Below are 20794 nucleotides of genomic sequence, written 5' to 3'. Positions count from 1 at the left end.
TGCCTAAATTAAAAATTTGATTTTTCAGAACTTAACTGAAAATAAATTTTACAAATGAATTAATTTAGTTTATAAAAAAATGTATTTCAGTTTTTTTTTACTCTGAAAATAAGTGTAACCTACATTGCTAAGATACTTCATACTTCATAATTTTACTTCAAAGAAGATGATAAAAATTAACTTCATATTCTTTAGTCAATAACCTTCGTTGGGTTCTTGTAATAACTTTAAAGCTTAGAAATTATGCAGAACTTTTTTGAAAATATAAAAGAGGAGAGCTATGTATTCTTTTCGTACCCTTCATCTGATGCACACTGCATAGGAATCTAATTCCACTTTACAAAGTTGGATTTATTATCTGTATCTTCTCTGTTATACATAATGGCCAAATCCAGGAATAAAACACCAAATTAATCTTATTCCTTTTTCTTCTTCTTTTTTTTTTTTTTTTTCAAGCAAGAAAACTGATTGATTGTGCACCATGTTTTCCTTGAGTTGACTATAGCCAGTATTCGAATTTCACATCTGTTAAATATCATTTGAACATCTTTTTAATTACTCCCAATACAATTTCTGTATGGCTAAAAAAATATTTGTTTCTTGATATAAGTTTTAGAATAGTTTGTTTATTTTCTGTGTTAGTTTTGTTATTCATGATGTTTCATATTTATCACACTATTCATAATATGGTGAAATGTTTTTCATATATTTATGACTTTGGCCAAGTTCAAATAAGAGAGTAGTATTTTGCTATGCTTGAATTGTGAAGAAGTTATTCTCTTGTTTCTTGGAGAAAAAAAAGGACAAGGTAAATATTTATGTGATCCTTCTGTTAAAGATATAGATTTATAACTACTACTATATGCAAGTTTATGATTGAAATCCCTTTTAATTTGTTTTTTTAATTTGTTTTGATTTTTTAATTTGTTTTGAAATACGTGTGTGTGTGTACAATTGTTTTGGTAATAGTTAAATTTCTCTGATATATAGTGATTAATTTGGATTTTTATGAATAAATGAAACATATTGAAATGCATTTCTTATTCAGATGGAACATTTTTTATATCTCGTATTAGGACTCTATAACTCAAATATTCTAACCAAAAACTCTTAGATAAATGATATTTTCGTTTTTACTTCTTCAAAAAATTGTATTCGTTATACGTTAAAATCACTTTTGTGTGTATTAAAAGTTTTACCCAAACGCAATAAATTATTTCACACAACTTTCCATAAGTTTTCCATAAGCCATATAGGATAAATAATATATCTTTTTTCATAAATTACAATTAATTTATCTGCAAGTCAATTTCAACTTACCAAAAAAAAAAAAATCTAAAACAATTGTGAGAGTTGTTCAAAATGTTCATGATTGAAGATTGTACATTGAACAATTGTAGAGAAGGATTTCTCCTCTAAGTTGGGTAGGTACGGTGGGCCATCATCGAAACTCACAAGTACAAGATAGGCCCAACTTTCACTCTTTCAATTGCAATTTGGGCTCAGAACAATACTCCTAAGTTTGCGATTTTAAATATATTAACGAGTCTTGGTAAGGTTATTGATTATAATTCAATATCTACTTTTAGATAGACTAACTATTCTTTAGTGTTTTTTTTTTCATAAAATTATGAATAATACAACATGTAGTAATTTAAGATTGGAAGTTATATTCCAAACCTTAAATACAGATATAACCAATTAAACTCTAATAAATAAGTCCAAAGCCAAAATAGATCATTACTGAAAAAAAAAAAACTGTTTGCGATAGATACTAAGCTCAAAACTAACATATTTAAAAGATCACATAAAAAGAAGAATATATATATATATATATATATATATATATATGTCAGATTTGGTACGAGATTTAAAATTGTTATGCTTAAACAAGTGTTTCTAAGATATGCACAAATGTGTTAATAAGACATACTAATCCATGCAATTCTGATTAATGTGACTTGTTGTCGTGTGAAAGAGATTTGTTGTTGATCACAAATCGTTGGTCTTCCATTGACTTGGCATAAACCTCTCCCCTTTCTTTGAAGTATTTCATAAAAGCCCTTGGCAACAACCTTGGAATCAAGAACCCAAACAGATTCATGGAGAAAAAAACCAGATTAGCCAAAGCCAAAACCCTACCAAACCAAAACCACGCCTTCTCCTGTTCCAAGTAAAAAACTCTCCTTCAAAATTTAATAACTTCATCAAAACAATGTAATAATATATTTCAAATAAACAAACAAACAAAAACCTGAAGATTTGCGTTTGTGACCAAAGTCTGGTTGAGCCACACATCAGATACCCAATCAATATCCACAAAGATTCTCCTCACGGTGTACATTAAGGGCACCATAGCCCTAACGGGTGCCGAGAACATTGAAAACCTACTTATCACGTTCTCACTTAGTATCTGAAACGACAGCAAGAACAAGTGTGGGCTCGAGGCCTGCACCGCATGCTTGTCTCCTCTCGCAAACCCACCAAGCACGTAGGCCAGGGGCAGGAACAGGCCCACCACGGTGCCCACCACCACGTACATCTGGAAAAGCCTACTTCCGTGGAACATGGGCCCCGGCCCATGTCCTTGTGAGGGAAATGCGAAACGAGCGAGTAGCATTAGGTAGATGGAGATGAGGCCCGAATAGGCTAGGTCAAGAAGAGGGACAAGACCACTCGCTGAGAAAACCAACACGAATGCCACCAGCTGAAGCTCTATCACGCGCAGTGAACCCATGAAGGTCATGCTTCCCTGTTCCTCAGGACCAGACACGGCTAATGAAACACCTGACATTGTATTTGCTTCACTTCAGGTTGTTTGTTGTCAGTTCCTTTTTCTGTACACAAAAACAAAGAAGAATGTGGACATTGATGACGATAGAAACTGAAGCATAATGTGTAAAGTTAGTATTTAGAGTTCTGGTACGTGTACCTGATAGCTGAACCAAAAGGGTGTAGCAAAAACGATGACATGAAAGGTTGAATATTCTCAATTTATTGGCAATGGATGATGCAATGAGATGTTATGAGATAGAGATGCGGAGCAGAAGATTACCAGAGGCAAGGGACAAGAATCTTCTGCTAAATCTACAATTTACTAACGTGTCAACTTGCATGGGACACACTTGTTTCCTCCAACACGTGGCGTGTGACTTCATCTGCACTTGCTACATTTATATTAACTTGCTACATTTATATTTACAGTTTTTCCTTTTTTTTTTTATTATGATATTTATTTTTGTTATAAATGATCAAAACTAGAACAATAGAATTTGTTTAAATGATCATATAGTAATAAGTCATAATTATCCACGTTTGATTGTATGATATATAATTCCGTTTTTTCACATAAATATATACAATAAGATCATGTTTTTTTACGTGAAAATAGTAAATAATTATATTATAAATAATCAAAATTTGATTAAGTACACGAAATCATACAATTTTAATAAAAAAAGTATTTACTAATCTTATTACGTCGACATATAAATAATAATAATAATCTATAACAAACGTATAAAAATATAAAAAATAGTTTTTTTCTATGTTTTGTTAGTTTTACTTTTAATTATCATTTTAATTTTTTTTTTATTTTTAAAAGTTATTTCACTAGTAACTCTTCGCTTAAAAAAATGAGCTGCCTCGTAAAAAGGATGATACATTGTTAATTAAGAACCAGCAAGTAGTATATTATACTAGAAACGTCTTCTTGTAAATTGTACTATGTAAATATCACTAATTATTTCATATATACTTTATCTGCATAAGAAAATTTTAAAATGAAAATAATTTTATAATAAAAAAATACAAGAATATCATATTAAAATAAATAATAATAATAATAATAATAATGACTTACTTTTCCTCATTCTTTCTTTTCAATCGCAATTTTGCGAATAGTACCTATACCAACAAAACAAAATCATTTATTTAATTTACATAATAGTTTCTTGTTGCAATTTTGTTAACTTCTCCTACTTTTGTTAAAAAAAGAAATCTCAACTTCACTTATTGTTTAAATAATATAAATTAAAATATCAAATGGTATAAAAAGCTAAAATAAATTTCTTACATGAGACTTTATAAACTTTATAAAATATACGAAATTTAAATAAATCATCCTGTATAAGTCAACTAAGATGAAAATATTATTTTTAATAAGTAATACATTTATACCTAACAAACCTTATTCACAACCACAATACAAGTTTTTCATTGGATGTTAAAAGTAACATGTTACTCTAATGTCAAAGTGAGATACAAATAAATATTCATATAATCCTAAATTGTAAATCATAATTAACTTATAATCTTGAATTTTCAATTAAGAATATTTTGTTATGTTCTCTCAAAATTAAGAATGTTCATTATTATAAATGATTCTCTAATAAAAAAATGCATAGTAATGATTAATATACCTATAACTAATTATACATACGCATATTATATGACTTGAAAAAAATTAACTCACACTTTTTTGTGTTATGAATCTATGTGATTGTATTTCATAACAAAGCCATTTTTATGTAAAGTCAGAAATATTGAATAAAACTAGGAATAGTTTATTTCTAGTTTTCTTTCATTTATTTGTTATGCATTTTAGAAGCATGTAATTCTATAGGATAACGCTTAAAAATATATGTATATCAAATGAAGTGATTAATATAATTTAATTTTCTTACCTTGGTACTGTATTATTTTTAACTTTAATCTAACTATTATCTTGTTTGGTGTCATTATAGTATGTCTTTATTTAAAATACATAATTTAATAAATAATATATATGTGATTTTCGTGATTTTTTCTCAAGTAAACAACATTCATTTTTACACATTTCTTTAATATTACAGCAAATTCCTAAAGAGTATTGATTTTACTAATCTCAATCAAACTTTGAAGAAAATACATCTCGTATCAATTGATTCTCTATGAATCTACGAAGGGCACAAGAAAAAATTTCTGTACTGCCACAAGTGTGTTTCTCTTTTTTCGATTTTCTTTGTATAATTTATAAATTAACCATGGGAAATGGGAAATGGTTCAGTCATCCGTAGTTGTAGTGGTAACCGTGTTGAGGGAGATGTGAAGAGGATTCCCACCTTCTTCAAACAAAACCAAAACATTTTCGGTATCTTTGAGGAATGATCCCGGCACATGGTACCTGTTTCCATGTAATAATAAAATGAAAAACATGATTACCAATGCCTATAATCTCAACCATTTTATTTACTTTTTGTTTTTTATATAATTCTTAAGTGCGACGAAAAATTTATCAACATATATAAAATATATAACTTACAGTATTTGTGAAGGCTGGCCTTTAGAATCATGAAAGGAGACCCAGTATCGACCAAGGCTTTGTCCATTCACCCAAACTTCTCCTTTTCCCATTGATTCAAGATTCAACGCAACACCCTCGTCACCCTTCGGTCTTTCAAATGTTGTCTACAATATCATCATTATCATTAACATTTCTTTCAAATGTATCCATATATTTCCTTTTCATCAATTAAAGAGTTTACGCAAGAAAATCAGTTTCCAGGGCAAAGAAAATGTTGTCATTACATAATCTTATTTGCAATAACTACCTTGTACCAAATGAGATTTTGATTGGAAGTATTCCCTAATGGACTCCATTGAACATTGCTACTTGGTTCATATATTTGTAATTTCTCTCCCAGTAATCCAACCTTTAACATATAACACACAAATCCAACTCAACACATGTCTTCATATACTTTAGAGCAAAAAGGCCTATTGTTATGAAAACTCAAGTGGAAAAATGAAGATAAAACCTGATATCCCCATGTAGAATTGGTCAAATCGAAGGACCCCTCACTGCACTGAATTTCCACTGTTGTTAAGCCAGCAAATCTTCGTTCAAGAAATGCTCCTGAATCCTTTTGTTTAACCAGTGTCATACAGTTATAACAAAAGAAAACAAAATATTCCTTGGTGTTAAAAATAATTAAGGTTTTCATTTTAAGGAAAGATGATATAAAATAATCGACATAGAAACATTACCGGCAATCCAACCATAACGCTTAGTATAGATATATTGTTTGTCCCTTTATTCAGTGTTAGGGGAACCTCTGTGGTGAATGACTTCACATCGTGACTTCCATGTGCCCCTCCTACCACATATATGAGATCACATATACTTCATAACTACAAATCTTTTGGATTTCAATGAATATGCATATTTAGATTATATCATCACTTGTTTTTGTTTGCTTTTCATTGTTTATGTAAGCACATAAACAAATAGATTCTATCATTAAACAACCCAGACTCTCTTCACTCATTAATACTTACCTAGGTATGTGTTGTCTGCAAAAGCATGAGTAACATGAGCTGCAGACTGAATATTGAGTTTTGATTCACTGCAAGATAAATTATTTTCAAACCTGTTCACAAAATCAATTAGTTTCATCGTTAGTTCTGACTGTGCAATAAATATATTTCAACCCTTTCGTAAGAAACAGAAAAAGGGGATCTATTATCTATAACATACCTCAGAGTATACCATAGATAATCTGATTTGTCTTTGGTTACATTCATCTGCTCAAGTAATGTGTTTGATATTAACGCAATGTGGTCAAAGTTAGGGATGACATCTTGAAATTGCTCCCATTTATCCGCTGAGCTGAATGTTTGAATTGGACTTATGACTCTTCTGTTGCTCTTTGTATTTACCTAAACATGATATAAATGAAACAAAACAGAAAATTAATCACTAGATTTCGTGTATGACATATACTATGTAGTGATGAAGCATAGACATTTGAATTAAATGTGGGAAGGTGTGAACTTACAGTTGCGGTATTGAAAGTTACATTTTGACAATCTGGTAAGATACTAATTGAGTTTGGAGGCAATTTGTATGATCTGTTGCGAAATTGGACATCAAACATATTCACATAATCATTGTTTACAAGGAAAGCAACACACTTCCCTTCTTCTGCTTCAAAAACATAACCCTGGTTGCATTCAAAACAAATACCAGTAATTAATGGAAACAAACCTAATATGTGGTAGAGAGGGAATGAATATACTAACCTCCTGCCGTTGACCTAAAGAGAAATTGCTCTGCTTTCCTTCCAATAAAGTGGTAGAACAAGACTTTATTGCTGCATGCAACTCCCTAAGATGTCCCCACTTGGGTTGTCTCAAAAAACCTAATGCAAATATATATATAACATTAGAAGCACATATTCATCAAGGTTGGGGAATTATTAACGTTGTAGTACACTTACCATATTCATCAAGTGGAGCTTGATCGTAATAAGATGTTATGACATAGGCAGAGGTTGTTCTCCCGAAGTTTGTTCCGCCATGGTACTACGTTTACAAAAACACGGTAACTTGGAAGTTATTATACAAGTTTTTATCTTAATAGAGAGGAGAAAGATTCTATTAAAATCATGAGTTGAATGGATACCATATAGTAATTGACATAGCTTCCATTTTTTCTTGCAATAAAAAGTGTGACATGGAATGCAATGTCTTCCGCGGACCTTATGTACGCCTCACCACCATAAACTTGATAGCTTCAGAAAGTGAAGAATGAAGAAAAAATGAAGATTAATTGAGGTGATGAATTTAAGATAAATGAAAACTAATGATATGGATATGAGCAATGAGATTTACAAAGAAGTCCAATTCTCTGTCCACAATGCAGGCTTATTGGGGGAGTTCGGTCCAGTAAAAGTTTCTCCACATTTCATTCCGTTGCATGTATTAATCTGCGCAAGAATGCAGAACTAAAAAATTAACCAAAACAAAAAGAAGCTCCAACAATTTATTGAAAAATCTTTAATAAAACTGTTTCACTTTCTAAGTTTATCCTTAAATGTTAACTAAATATCTCTAAAAATTATTTGCATCTTCCAAAATTCAAATCAAATAATTCTCTTAAATTAAAAAAAAAAAGGTGGAAATTTTGTGACAGTGAAAAGTTGGGCCGGATGAAACTAACCACTGGATCAGGGGCGTCAGTTTGCTTGCACATAACCCAGGGCACGCCAGTCTTGAGGCCCACTGCTATTTTTGCAGCCCACTGAACATACTGTGATCCATCTTCTCCAAATGCTTTTTCCACGTTTTGATATTCATTCTCGATCTTTAATTTTTTTTTCATGTTTACGATTTAATGAAAAAAAAGAAAAACAAAGTCAAAATTTCCGTACACTACATTATTTATTGGTTGAATAAAGCATTTAGTGGAATGATACCTGCGACAGTATAATTGGGCCTCCTTGAGAAGCATATAAACCCTCTGATTGCATCATGCTTACTATTTTTGTCGTGAAATTTTGCATATAAATCTGGACAATAAAAAAAATACATAAATTCAAAAAGATGCTTTGGCAATAAAAAGTAAATTTATTTCAACAAAAGATGCTATGCTATGCTATGCTATGCTATGCTTACCTTGAATGGCTCATTGTCGGTTCGGTATACAATGCCGGGAATGTCATGTAACCAGAATGGAAATCCCCTGAAAGAAAATCACAATTAAAATTCACACATTAAAAGGCCCATCCAAAGATAAAAGATAGAACGAAAAGTACCCATAAGCCCATTCACTTTCAATGTAAGGCCCAATCCTGAGGCACACGTACAGCCCTTGAGCTTGGATTTCCTTTATGAATCTCACCAAGTCGTATCTACCACTGAAATCATACTGCCGTATGTACTTACTCCGTAAATACTTTACTCAAATACCATACTCTACGTACACGTAGTGATGAAAACTTGAACGTGGTCATTTTCATTTTATTTGAACGAACGGCTAGTGCATCATTCAGAGTAATTATATATAAGGACAGGTATGAGAAAGAGAAAGAAACCTGTCCGATTTGGGGCTCATGTAGATTCCAAAACACATAAGTCTGAATCACGTCGAGTCCTCCTTCTTTCGCTTTTGCTATCAACGCTGGCCACATCTGAAAATTAGGTTTTGTCAAAAAATCTCTTTGTCTTTCTCTCCCATTCCTTTCTGGCAACTAGTGCGCAACAACTCATCCGTGTAACATGTTTTTCTGTTGCTTGATTCCAACAATAAAACATTCCAACCTAGTTTCTGTTGTGTTTGCTACACTTTAGCTTACTATTTATTAGACTGTGCCATGTCAAGCTCAATAATCGATGCTTGATAAACCCAATAAACCATCCAAACAACATTACTTCCTAATTAGAACAAAGGTCAAAGTTGTAACAGTGGCTAATATTATAGAAGAAAGAGGGAACGGAATAAGAATAAAATGTTATAAATATTTATCTCAAATAATGTTTTACTGTTTCTTTATCAAAACATACTTTATTGTAATTATGGAAACTGATTTGCCCATTACGGAAAAAAAAATCCTATTATGTCCCTAATACAGGAGAAGTATATGAGGTAGACTTTGTTCGTAGCACATGGCAACTATTATATAAATTCCAGACAGAAGCTTCCAAAAGTGTGACATTGGTATCGACGTAAATGAAGAGCCAAACAAAGCACATAATAATTAAAGCCGTCTTATCAGAAATCAAACCTCCATTAATTAAATATGGAGTCTTTCGCTTCACAGCCGGAACTGTATTGGACACATAAAACCAGCAAAACTCTGAATTCTGAACTGTAACCAAGAGGAGTATCTTGCAAGAAAAGCAATATAAAACAATAAAACCTATTTATGTTCAACCAACACCACCATGTGCTTTTCATGACATTGTATTATATCTACCTGTTTTAGGATCACTGTAAGCAAACTAACACATTTTGCTGATAAATGTGGTTCTTAGACAAGAATCAAAAACACCCTCTTCAAGTTTCTATACAGAAGTTCAAATCTTACTGCTATATATGACTATCATTCTTCTAATAAAAAGTTTAATTTTCAGCTCACAGTGTATTATCCATACATGAACTCAGAATTTTTTCAGCAACGAGGGCTTCATATACATAATAGAAGAAGATGAATGAATTGCATGAGTGAGTCTGAAAATGGAACCTGAAAAGGCACTGTAGAATTAATTACCTGAGGAGTGCTGCGAGGATAGTGAATGGAACCTGAAAAGAGTATTTTTCTGTGACCATCAATGATAAGGGATCTTCCATCATATGTGACCTCTGTTTCAAAATCACTATCACCCACTGTTAACGACACCAGCAGCAGCAGCAGAATCAGCACCAAAGACACCAAATTTTCCATCTCCAATAACTGTTTTATCAGAGACTATTGATTCTGCAGTTCCACACCTCTCTTACTCTGAACCCTTGTCAGGTATTGCATATATAGTAATATCGGTTATATACAACAAATTACCTTAAAACTTCAAAATCTTTTATGGGGGTGACATTGCCACCAAGAAAGTATGACTTTATAGACATTAATGGGAGACACCGAAATACTGTAATAACCTTATCAATGAGGCCAAAAATGGCAATAATGAAATGACAGGGACAGCTGCAACAACTCCTCTTCTATGCACTTGTCCATGTAACAACTCCCTTTCTTGCCAATACAAAGATTCCTGAAGCTTGTCTATTATTGTACAAATTATATGTTGCCTCACGTTCAACTACTTTGGTTCAATTTAAAATAAGTTTTTTTTTTTAATTACTTATTTAATATAAAATTTAAAAATAAGTATATTAGACAAATACATAAAAAATAAGTAAAACTTGTTTTATTTTATTAAATAGTACTTGTTTAAAAAAAACAAAAACAAAGAAACGAACTCATAATGTTAAGTATAAGTACAAATACAACTTGCGCGTCTCTCATAAAAGTTCTTAGCAAGGTAAAAAATTTAATTCTTATATAAAACTCCTTTTGGAGCCTATTGAAGCGGTACAGTGGTATATTAAAATTAAGATATGCATTTTAAGAATTTTTTTAAAATATTTTTTAATTCATATAATTACGGCTCCATATGCTTTTTGATCCTGCGAAAATATCTATCAACTTTAAATCTATGACATTTTCTAACTATTCTGTTTTCGGCCTTATAGTTAAGTATATTTAGTTTACAATAAAAACAATGATTGTTAATATTTAGTTTACATAATTTAATTGTGTAATATATTTATTACTAATTATAAATAAAATAGTTATATATATTATTTTTACCTTTTCATTCAATATTTTTATTTTTATTTTCATTTTCAAATTTTATTTCTATTAAAGGAATTTGTAGTCGACAAGTTCATACTCGCTCTCTCAGTGCGTAATATATATATTATCTAACAAAATTATAAATATATTTTACTAGACACTTTTTGTGTTAGTCAAAATAGTTTATTAGTTTATGAATTAGTCACATAAGTTTTTTTGTTTTTTTACAGTGACAATATCAAGCTTTGTTGACTTTTCAAGTTTTTTTCTTTTTCATTAACTTTGTAACTATTCTAAAATTGGTGTCTAGTCTAAGTTATCTTTTAAGGAAACACCTAGAATTTTACAACTAAATACAAATGTGTTTCTTTTAATGATTTCTAAAGCAAAAATGTTAGTGTTTATTTGCTTGATGCTTAATCTAAAATATTGCTTGACATCTTAAGACCATCATTAAAAACTAAATGTCATATAATTCATTAACATAAAAAATGTTAAAGTATAAAAAAATCTTCGTTTTTATACACAAATATTCAATAGGCAAACTCGTGTCATATATCACCAACTATTATGATACATTATGAAGGGAAATACAAAAATTTGTCCAAAATGATGATGATCTAAGTTTTTTTGAATTAAAACAGAGGAAGACCAATGCACCGGTGTTGATAATTATGTATTTGAGAAAATCGTAGTGAAATTTACTATGATGCCTCTTTATAGAGTACAAGATGTGTGTTGATGCATGAAAATAGAAGTTGTTATTTATGCATCCTGACATTTAAATATTTATGAGAATAGTTACCCCATCTATGATTTAGAATTGACAATGTAGTGTTTGATCTGAAAACATTGAGACGATATTTGTATGATGTTATATTTGATGTATCTAGTGATCACAAAAGTATATTATATTTGTTTGATAAAAGAAATACTTAAATACGAGACAAAGAAGGAGAGTAGAATACGATTTCCAACTAAACTACCATTATGGAAAACCTATTATGGTTGTTGATGCATTGAATAAAAATAGTGAAAATGTCTAATATAATAATTAAAGAGTCAGAATTGCTTAAGACTTTCAAAAGCACGAGTTTAGAGGTAGTGGTGACATCTAATCATATTTGTTTCAACATGTCAATTGTGACTAACTATTGCGTTAGTATGATATGGGAAAAATAGTTACATGAGCCTAATTTTATATGCACTCATGATTTGTTAGGTATTGATCAAGTTATTTTTTATTAGATCTAATAAAATATTGAGGTTCAAAGAAGGAGTATGTGTGTTTGCTGATAATGGGTTAAAGAAAATTATTCTCAATGAAAGTCATATGGATAAATTGTTGAGCTTTTATCTTGATATATATAAAATGTATCGAGATTTGAAATAATCTTTTTAGTAGTTTCAAATGTATTACTTTCAATATTTACACATACACATAAACACACCATTAAAGTATTTTTAGACACTTCGAATATGTTCTTAGATTGAACACCATTAGACTATCCACGTAATAGATGATGTGAATATTGCATACTAAATTTTTTTTATTTCACATTCTAAAAATATATTTTGGATTGTATAAATTGAAATGTATTTTTGAATTTCATAATAAAAAAATATTGTGAATTGTACAATTTAAAATAAATTTTTAGATTATGTAATTCTAAATATATTTATAAACATATTCTAAATTGTCTTACATAATGAATATATTTACTCATTTCGTGACGTGATTTAATATGAATCATTGATTCTTTCAAAAGAAAAGATAGTGATATTAATCAATTACTCACACTAAGGTCGTGTTTCTATGTATAGATGGATGTAAGGGAGAGTGTGAAGATGGATTTGTGTGAATTTGAGTGGATGAATATATGTGTTTTTTTGAGTGGATTTAGAGGTTAAAATAAGTAGATTTGGATATAAATTTTATAAGAGTTAGTGAATGATTTGAGAAAGTTTTAATAGATAAATTTTTAAAATTACTAAATTATCCCTAATGATAAAAATAAAATTAAATAATTATTAGAAGAGTTAAAAATATTAAAATTTAACAATATTATAATATATAACATATATATATATATATTATTAATTATTATACATAAATTTAAATAATAATAATTATATATATTATTATTTTTTAACAATATTTTAATTTATATTAATTATTATACATATTCATATATTTTATTATTATTAATTATTATAAAAAGATAATACTAATATTAATTATTATTTTATATATAATACTAATTATTAAATATAAATATATTATCATTTATTATTGTAAATTATTAAATACATTAAAACATCAATAATAAAAATAAAAAATATTATTATTGAATAAAATAAAAATATAAAATCTTAACAAAATTTATATTACTATAATTAATTATTATAGACATTTATATAAATTTTAGTTTTGTTAAATATTATGTACATTATTACAAATAATTATTATATATATATATATATTATTTATTACATCTATTATTAATTTATATATATATATATATATATATATATAATAAAATAATAGTAAATAAATAATTAAAATTGTTAATAATTAATAATATACAATAAAATATTTATTATAAATAAATTAAATAATAGTATATTATGATTAATAATTATATTTGTAGATGTATATTTATATAAAATTTACAGATGGTATAAATGAGAACTGGCTTGATCTACTCAAATCTTTGCAAAATGGGTGGAATAGATTTTTAATAGTTATTTGCAAATCCATCCTTGCTTTCTCTTTTAAATCATGCGATGCAAACACAAATTTATTTTAAATTCATCTTCTCAAATCATTGTACACAGTACCATTCATCAAAGCGAACATAGCCTAAGTTACATTAGGAAACAAAGGAAGGATGAAAATCAAAAGATAGCAACCATAGTATCATTGTCTTGATAATTTTTCATATTTTCCGGTTCAGATGGTTTCTAATCCATGAACCATTAATACTTTTCCTAACACTTAGGGAGATTCAAAGAGATACTAAAAGATATTACCAAAAAGAAAACATGAATCATTTCTTCATAGATTGAGCAAATGAACCAATTAAAACCCAAGTAGAACCCAGCCCATTTACAAAAAGCAGTCCTAGCCCAGTTGAAGAGAATGTTTGTTCTCTAGAACCTAATGGAGAAAATAATGTGAAGTATGAAGAAGGTTCGTAGAAGGTGGCAGAGTTACAAGACAAGAAAATGTTAATTTCTCTTGGACCAGTTGAACATCAAGTAGGTTCACGATTGACAAAGATGTTTCTTAACCATGTTCATCAGACAATGCCTTTATTTACTTTTAAATAAATACTGTTTTATATTTTATATATTATATTTTATTGGTCCACTAAATAGACGGCGGCCAACATGAATGATGATTATGTATGGAGCAACAAAACTTGGTGCTCAAGTTTAGACCTAGATCTCATCAAACCAATTTTTAAACTCCAAAACATTGACACAATCTTTTTCATATCATGCATAAGCTGACAAACCCCCCACTGGGCCCCAATCTTTTTAATCACTCATTATTATAAGTCAACAGTTAGTCAGTAAATTCATATCTATTACATCTAGTGTTCACACTCACTCTACATTATTCAATTCTTTTAATAAACACGTCAACTATCTTCCACAACATCATCTCACTGTTTTTTACTACTTAACGCATTTGGGTGTACAATATAAAAATATATTTGGTTTGAATGAAATTCTAGTATTAAATTTAATTTCTAATTTTAATGGGAAAAAGGGGAGATAAAAGTGAAAGGTGAGAGGAGTGGATTATGGATCCAAGCTGGCCAAGTTGAAAGAAAAGGAAGAGGACAACAAGTTGATTGAAGACAGGTGAAGAAAAAGGTTTGAATTGAATCCGAAGGGCCAAAAGATGAAAATGATTCCTGACATAACCAATGAATTGTGTGGAAAAAGAGTTGTGGAATGGTCTTCATCAATCTACTACGAGGTAACATCCTGGTAGCTTCCACCTTCAGACCAACGTCCTTATCCACTACCCTCACCAACCACGTCACATTCATTTTTACTGTTTCTCAATCCATTTTCGATCACAAATAAAAAACATATTCCATGCAACTCTGCATAACTGTTTATCCAATGTTTTTGACCTCATTCCTTTATTATCAATCACTGCTACAACACCGTCAAATTTTTTTATATTTTGTTGTGTGTGTGTGTTTTTTTTACTGAAAAATTCTGGCGAAGATACGCACACCTAAAATCTGTGTGTGCACATTACTGTCTTGATTGTGTGCTGTGCCATGGAAAAATATGTCACTAACTCTTCATCAAATGTGTGGCACGCACCTAATAGTCAAAGCATTACTGAAGAGTTGTACTAATATCCAATTTGAGTAAATAGTGTTTCCGGAGAGGAATATTCTTCGAGATTTGCGACTGTTATTGCTTTATCAGAGTGTGTTTCAGAAAAATGTTTTTTCATTTTTATTTGGGAAAATCGTAGGGTATATTTTGAGAACGTTCAAAAGTGGTACACGTGGCGCGGAACAGTTGGGCGGAGGGAGAAAAGTTGGGTCCACATGGTGTCGACCAGATAGAGACGGAGAGTGAGCAGCTACCAAAAACAGTCAACGATTTGACCAAAACCGGGTGGGGCGGTGACGGAAGCAGTGACAAAATCAGCTGAAGGTGGCTCACTCAAACGCACCCTCCACTCACGATGTGCCACGTGTCGGCTGCGTTTAACTTTATAGGTTGGAGCCGAGACCAGGTTCGAAGTTTGAAGGACTTGTCTACCCTACGTACCGCCTCCCTCCACGCACGTGTGAAAATAAAGTCTCTGTGGCGTGCTATAAAGCTTAACCTCGCCTTTCTTTTCTCAAGTTTCAAGTCACACACAAAAACCAGAGCTAGGGATAGTAAGAAGAGAGACAGAGAAAACTAGAGAAGAGAGAAACCGCGAATGCAAGGAGAATTGGAATTACCACCCGGGTTTAGATTCCACCCCACTGACGATGAACTCGTGAATCACTACTTGTGTAGAAAGTGTGCTGCTCAATCCATTGCCGCTCCCATCATCAAAGAAATCGATTTGTATAAGTTTGATCCATGGCAGCTTCCAGGTACCACCCTTTTACTTAACCATCGTTCAAACTAACAAGCAATTTCGACTCGGCCTGGAATAATTAACCGTTCTTCTTTTCTGTGTGCAGACATGGCTCTTTACGGTGAGAAAGAGTGGTACTTTTTCTCCCCTCGTGACCGAAAATACCCTAACGGTTCACGACCGAACCGGGCCGCGGGAACCGGCTACTGGAAGGCCACCGGAGCGGATAAACCGATTGGAAAACCGGAAGCCCGTGGAATTAAGAAAGCCCTTGTGTTCTACGCGGGGAAAGCCCCGAAAGGAGTCAAGACAAATTGGATCATGCACGAATATCGCTTGGCCAACGTCGATAGATCTGCCTCCAAGAAAAACAACAATTTGAGGGTATCTCCTCGTAACAACTACCTTCAATTTTTAATTTCGCTTCATTATAATAGTATGCGATTCGGTGAACTTTTGTAACGATTGTGTGTGTCTGTTGGAATTGCAGCTTGATGATTGGGTGCTATGTCGGATTTACAACAAGAAAGGGAAGATTGAGAAGTACAATAATGTCGACGGGGTGGTGGAACAGAAACCGGCGAAATTACCGGAGGAGATTCTGTTCCAGCACGAGATGAAGCCTGAGATCCAGATGTACGACCACGATCATTTCAGGAACAACCAATTGTACATGGACACGTCGGATTCGGTGCCGAGGTTAAACACGGACTCTAGCTGCTCCGAGCACGTGGTTTCGCCGGACGGCACCTGCGAGAAGGAGGTGCAGAGCGAGCCCAAGTGGAACGACCTGGAGTTGGGCCCGGACCTGGTTTCGGGCTACGATTTTAACTTCATGGAGCTATCAGCAGATGACGCTTTTGCTCCTCAGGCCCAATACCAAATGAACCAGCCCTCGACCTGGCAAGATATGTTCGCGTACCTTCCGAAGACATTTTAATTTTTTAGGGTGGAACCCAAAAAACAAGGGTCTCGCATTTATTTATAAAATTTGTTCAAAACCAAAAAAAAAGAAAATTAAATCGTGCGGCCTTAACTACCGCACGTGCTGGTTGAGTTTAACTGCTAATGAGTGATCATGTATACTGTAACTAAATAAAACCAAGAAAAATGATCTCCACCGGCTGAAAAATGAAGATCCGTTAGTTATGTTAGGAATTGTGTTAAGGAGTAAGGACCCGGTAGAAAATTGTAGTTCCAATGCTATTGCAGTTGGATTCTTTTAATATTATATTATATTTTTTTAATTTTTCAGAGCAAGCAGCAATTGAAAATTGAAATGTAGGGTTTCATCTCATCTTCTTGAAACTAAACTCGTGTTATCATGGTCCATACAGCATCAACTTTCATTGTGTTTTATTTTTAAATGCCAACTGATGTAAAATACGATAACTAATTGCTTCGGGAATCAGCATGTTACAGTAATACAATACAACATTAAATGATGAACCTCCTTAACATGTTCCAATATAACCGACATGATTGAATGATTTTTTTTTTTTTAATGATCAAATATTGACACCTCTAGATTTTGGAACACGGCTGCAATCTGCAGGCCCCCAACCAATTAACTTCTTCTCGTTTTCGAATATCATAACTTTGTCTTGCATGGATATGTCTGCATAAACAACAAAGAGAAGAATTGTAATGCCATATGATATCCATTATCCAAATGGAGAACCAGATGAAAAGAGATGGTAACAGTAGAAAAAAAGATTCCTACCTCCAATTAGGTTTAGTTCCTCCAAACCTATTTCAGAGCCGTTTAGAATGCCCAGACAAACATTTCCCAGGTTCTAGAAAAACATGACACATGAATACATCCATTACTTGAGAAAAATAGAAGATGTTTGATTGGTTAGAGTGCAGAACTCACTGATATTATAAGATAAGCTTCAGGAGCAATCTCAAACTGAGCTTTAACTCTTCCACCACTGTTGAAACTAAGTGCCACAGGCTTGAAATATTTCCGAACTTCACGTATGCTTCTGAAAGGTCTTCTACCGTGCCAACACAGAGGTAAAGTCTGATCATCAGGTGCTGCTTTCAATGGCTTTCCAGTTAATTCCTTCTTCAGCTACATTTGCAAAATTAAACAAATGACCGTGTTACATAACCTGACATTATTTTCTAACACAAGATTATAAAAAATGTTGATGAACATAGAATGAACTGAGTTTATTGTTTTTGCAACAAAACTTGCATGATCATATAGAAGAAATGTTGTTCCATGCCTATTGAAACACTTCAAATTGGGGAATACAGTGGAAATCATTTAACTGACCCAAGAAAGTAATGCTTGGTAAGCATGATCGTTGAAGTAACTATAAGAACTCCCAGTGTCAAAAACAGCGGTGAGACTTCCAACCCCAGTTTTCCTCCCTCCAAAAACAAGTTCAGCAGGCCCTGCAGAGTAATGTTTGCTGAGACAAAGCACACAAGATTTGAATCAGGACATAGAATCATGAATCATTAAGAACATGTGGAAAATGTAAAACGAGGATGTAACTTCTTAAGGTGTACTCACGAATCTACAGATGAAATTGGAGTCCATGTGACTCGTGCAGAATCATATGCATTTCCAAAGAAGATATATCCTCCTCCTTGTGAACTTAAACAGTGACCAATCACATTTCGCACCAAGCCCTGACTATTGAGCTGGGATATCAAGCTGGTCTTTCCCCTTCCAAGGCCAAGTATTCCATCTAAGGGATGGTAAGAAGAAGGTGAGAACACTTGATCATATCCACACCTAAAAAAAGGAATAGAAAAAGAGGTGCATTAGCTTACTACTAACTAAGAATGTCTCAACAAAAATGCTTCACACATTGCAAGCATGCAGAAACGCCAATATATGAAGAGAACAATATCATAGACAAAGGAAAAATGGTAGAGAGGAAGTGAAACAAAGCTTGCATGATAAACTAACCCCAGTGCCATCCGAACTTTAAGTTGGACTCCATTGGTAAAGTTAAGAAGGTAGACATCATTGAGAAGCACACCAAAGGTTGAGTACTGATCTGCATAATTAATTTCATAGTCACACTGATCAGGGTTTTCACAGATGTAGTCTTCAGAGGGCTGCAAGGATGCACAAAGGGGATCCTTGCAAGGAACAAAGTCATTGCTAGGCTTGTAGAGTGGATGGGGTGTCTGGAAAAATAAGCAACAAATTCAGTTCAACCAATGCAATAAGCAAGAATGAGCTTTTCAATATCAGAACATTTTGCCGTCACATTCATGAAAAAAAAAATTGATGGGGTGGTTTTCTTTTCATATTGGTAGTGAAGTGATAACAATAACAATACCTCAGAGCAATGGGTGCAAGGGGCATCACACTGGAGCCATGTGAGGTCACTACCTGTGTCCACATCAAGAAAATAAGGCCTTGGTGGCTGACCGATATTGAGAGTAACATTATAGAACCTGCAAACATTGAATTCAACAATAAAAAAATGTCTTATATTAGAATATCAATATCCTAAAGATGTTTCACTTTAATTAGAAAAAGGAAGCTATAGATGTCCACAGAATATCATTATCCTAAAGTTGTTTTTCTATACTCTTTTGGAAAAGTTCTGAACCAGAAGACAACATCAAGTGAACCCCAAAACATGAAACAACACAAGGAACCGAGAAAGAAGACTTGTTAATAAGTTATGTACCTACCCAACAGGATAAACGTTGCCATGAAGAGGGATCACAACGTAAGAGCCAGCAGGATTCAACAGTCTTGGACATGATGATGACGTGGCTTGAGTTGGGAGAATTGAGTTCCTTCCACTTTTGTGTCTGTTACCAAACCAAGCTGAACAATAAGACATGTTGAACAACAGCATCATTGCAAGCACCATCTCTACTTTCCCTATCTTCATCCTCTTCTCTCTCTGGATCCAACCAGAAACTTCTTTCTTTTTATTATTTTGTTTATTTGTTTTTAAATGTATGGATGAAAGAATTTGAAGAGTGGTGGTGGGGTTAAGTTTAAATCAGAATTCTTGATTCTTGTAGGAAGAATTGGTTTTGCCCTTGTCCATGAAGGATGGGATTCATGGGTATTGCTTTTGCTTCGATTATTGGTGTTAGTTTATGGGAATATAAGTGACAACCTAGGATTGGGTTTGGGTTTGTGTTTAGGAAGGAGGAAAGAACAGAACAACCTTGGCATTGGAATTGGAAGTGGAATTGCTTCTCGTGCTGTAGCTTCTAGTTCCTTTCTTCCTCATGAAGCATCAAAACTGAACTTTCTCCACAAAAATTATCACAACCCTTTTGAGTAAATGAAGAAAAAATTGGAACTGGAACTGGAAACACTGTTGTGTGTTCGTTCGATTCTGAGACTCTTGGATAGCTTCTGGGAAACTTCTTTCTTGTCTCTTTTCAACAATGCAGCCAAAAACTTGATATATTTTATTTTAACCGGTTCAATACAACATGTATATTTTTTTATTCACTTCTATTTCAACTCAAACAATAATTATTATACATTGCAAACAAATTGATTAAAAATAACATATCAATTAAACTGCATTTGCTCATAAATAGATGATATTTTTTTTCCATGACACCAAGA

At 32.2% G+C, this 20794-nt stretch overlaps 4 protein-coding genes across 8 annotated transcripts; 1 reads left to right on the top strand and 3 right to left on the bottom strand.

Moving 5' to 3' along the window:
• Positions 1 to 1866: 1866 nt before the first annotated feature.
• LOC114177469 (uncharacterized) lies at positions 1867 to 3042 on the bottom strand. 3 transcript variants are annotated; one of them, XM_028062835.2, is made up of 3 exons: positions 2933 to 3042; positions 2255 to 2837; positions 1867 to 2164 (listed from the first exon to the last, which is right to left on the bottom strand). In XM_028062835.2, exons 2-3 carry the CDS (start codon positions 2792 to 2794, stop codon positions 1952 to 1954), a joined length of 753 nt encoding a protein of 250 aa, XP_027918636.2. In that variant the 5' UTR covers positions 2795 to 2837; positions 2933 to 3042; the 3' UTR covers positions 1867 to 1951. The 3 variants fall into 3 exon arrangements, with proteins under 3 accessions (XP_027918636.2, XP_085527078.1, XP_085527077.1); XM_085670952.1 differs by having other exon boundaries at positions 1867 to 2075; positions 2255 to 3038; XM_085670951.1 differs by having other exon boundaries at positions 2255 to 3030.
• A 1750-nt stretch (positions 3043 to 4792) lies between these two features.
• Positions 4793 to 10367, bottom strand: LOC114176486 (beta-galactosidase 6-like). 3 transcript variants are annotated; one of them, XM_028061537.2, is made up of 18 exons: positions 10032 to 10367; positions 8856 to 8951; positions 8577 to 8689; positions 8437 to 8503; positions 8238 to 8330; positions 7982 to 8125; positions 7654 to 7748; positions 7445 to 7553; positions 7260 to 7344; positions 7063 to 7181; positions 6819 to 6983; positions 6518 to 6699; positions 6319 to 6410; positions 6028 to 6137; positions 5799 to 5903; positions 5592 to 5693; positions 5303 to 5448; positions 4793 to 5164 (listed from the first exon to the last, which is right to left on the bottom strand). In XM_028061537.2, exons 1-18 carry the CDS (start codon positions 10203 to 10205, stop codon positions 5044 to 5046), a joined length of 2118 nt encoding a protein of 705 aa, XP_027917338.2. In that variant the 5' UTR covers positions 10206 to 10367; the 3' UTR covers positions 4793 to 5043. The 3 variants fall into 3 exon arrangements, with proteins under 3 accessions (XP_027917338.2, XP_027917339.2, XP_027917340.2); XM_028061538.2 differs by lacking the exon at positions 10032 to 10367 and having other exon boundaries at positions 8577 to 8678; positions 8856 to 9993; XM_028061539.2 differs by lacking the exons at positions 8577 to 8689; positions 10032 to 10367 and having other exon boundaries at positions 8856 to 9992.
• Positions 10368 to 15972: 5605 nt separating this feature from the next.
• Positions 15973 to 17468, top strand: LOC114178342 (NAC domain-containing protein 2-like). Its single transcript, XM_028064182.2, has 3 exons — positions 15973 to 16237; positions 16328 to 16605; positions 16712 to 17468. Exons 1-3 carry the CDS (start codon positions 16078 to 16080, stop codon positions 17159 to 17161), a joined length of 888 nt encoding a protein of 295 aa, XP_027919983.1. The 5' UTR covers positions 15973 to 16077; the 3' UTR covers positions 17162 to 17468.
• Positions 17469 to 17553: 85 nt separating this feature from the next.
• On the bottom strand, positions 17554 to 20602 carry LOC114178341 (aspartic proteinase Asp1-like). The gene is made up of 8 exons (XM_028064181.2): positions 19891 to 20602; positions 19530 to 19647; positions 19151 to 19374; positions 18749 to 18973; positions 18506 to 18644; positions 18098 to 18298; positions 17945 to 18017; positions 17554 to 17839 (listed from the first exon to the last, which is right to left on the bottom strand). Exons 1-8 carry the CDS (start codon positions 20094 to 20096, stop codon positions 17730 to 17732), a joined length of 1296 nt encoding a protein of 431 aa, XP_027919982.1. The 5' UTR covers positions 20097 to 20602; the 3' UTR covers positions 17554 to 17729.
• Between the last annotated feature and the right edge of the window lie 192 nt (positions 20603 to 20794).

Source organism: Vigna unguiculata, chromosome 3 (genome assembly GCF_037176805.1).
Source record: "Vigna unguiculata cultivar grain cowpea cultivar isolate G323 ecotype 2 chromosome 3, ASM3717680v1, whole genome shotgun sequence".
Taxonomy (NCBI): Eukaryota; Viridiplantae; Streptophyta; class Magnoliopsida; order Fabales; family Fabaceae; genus Vigna; species Vigna unguiculata.
This window is presented reverse-complemented; position numbering and strand designations above follow the sequence as displayed.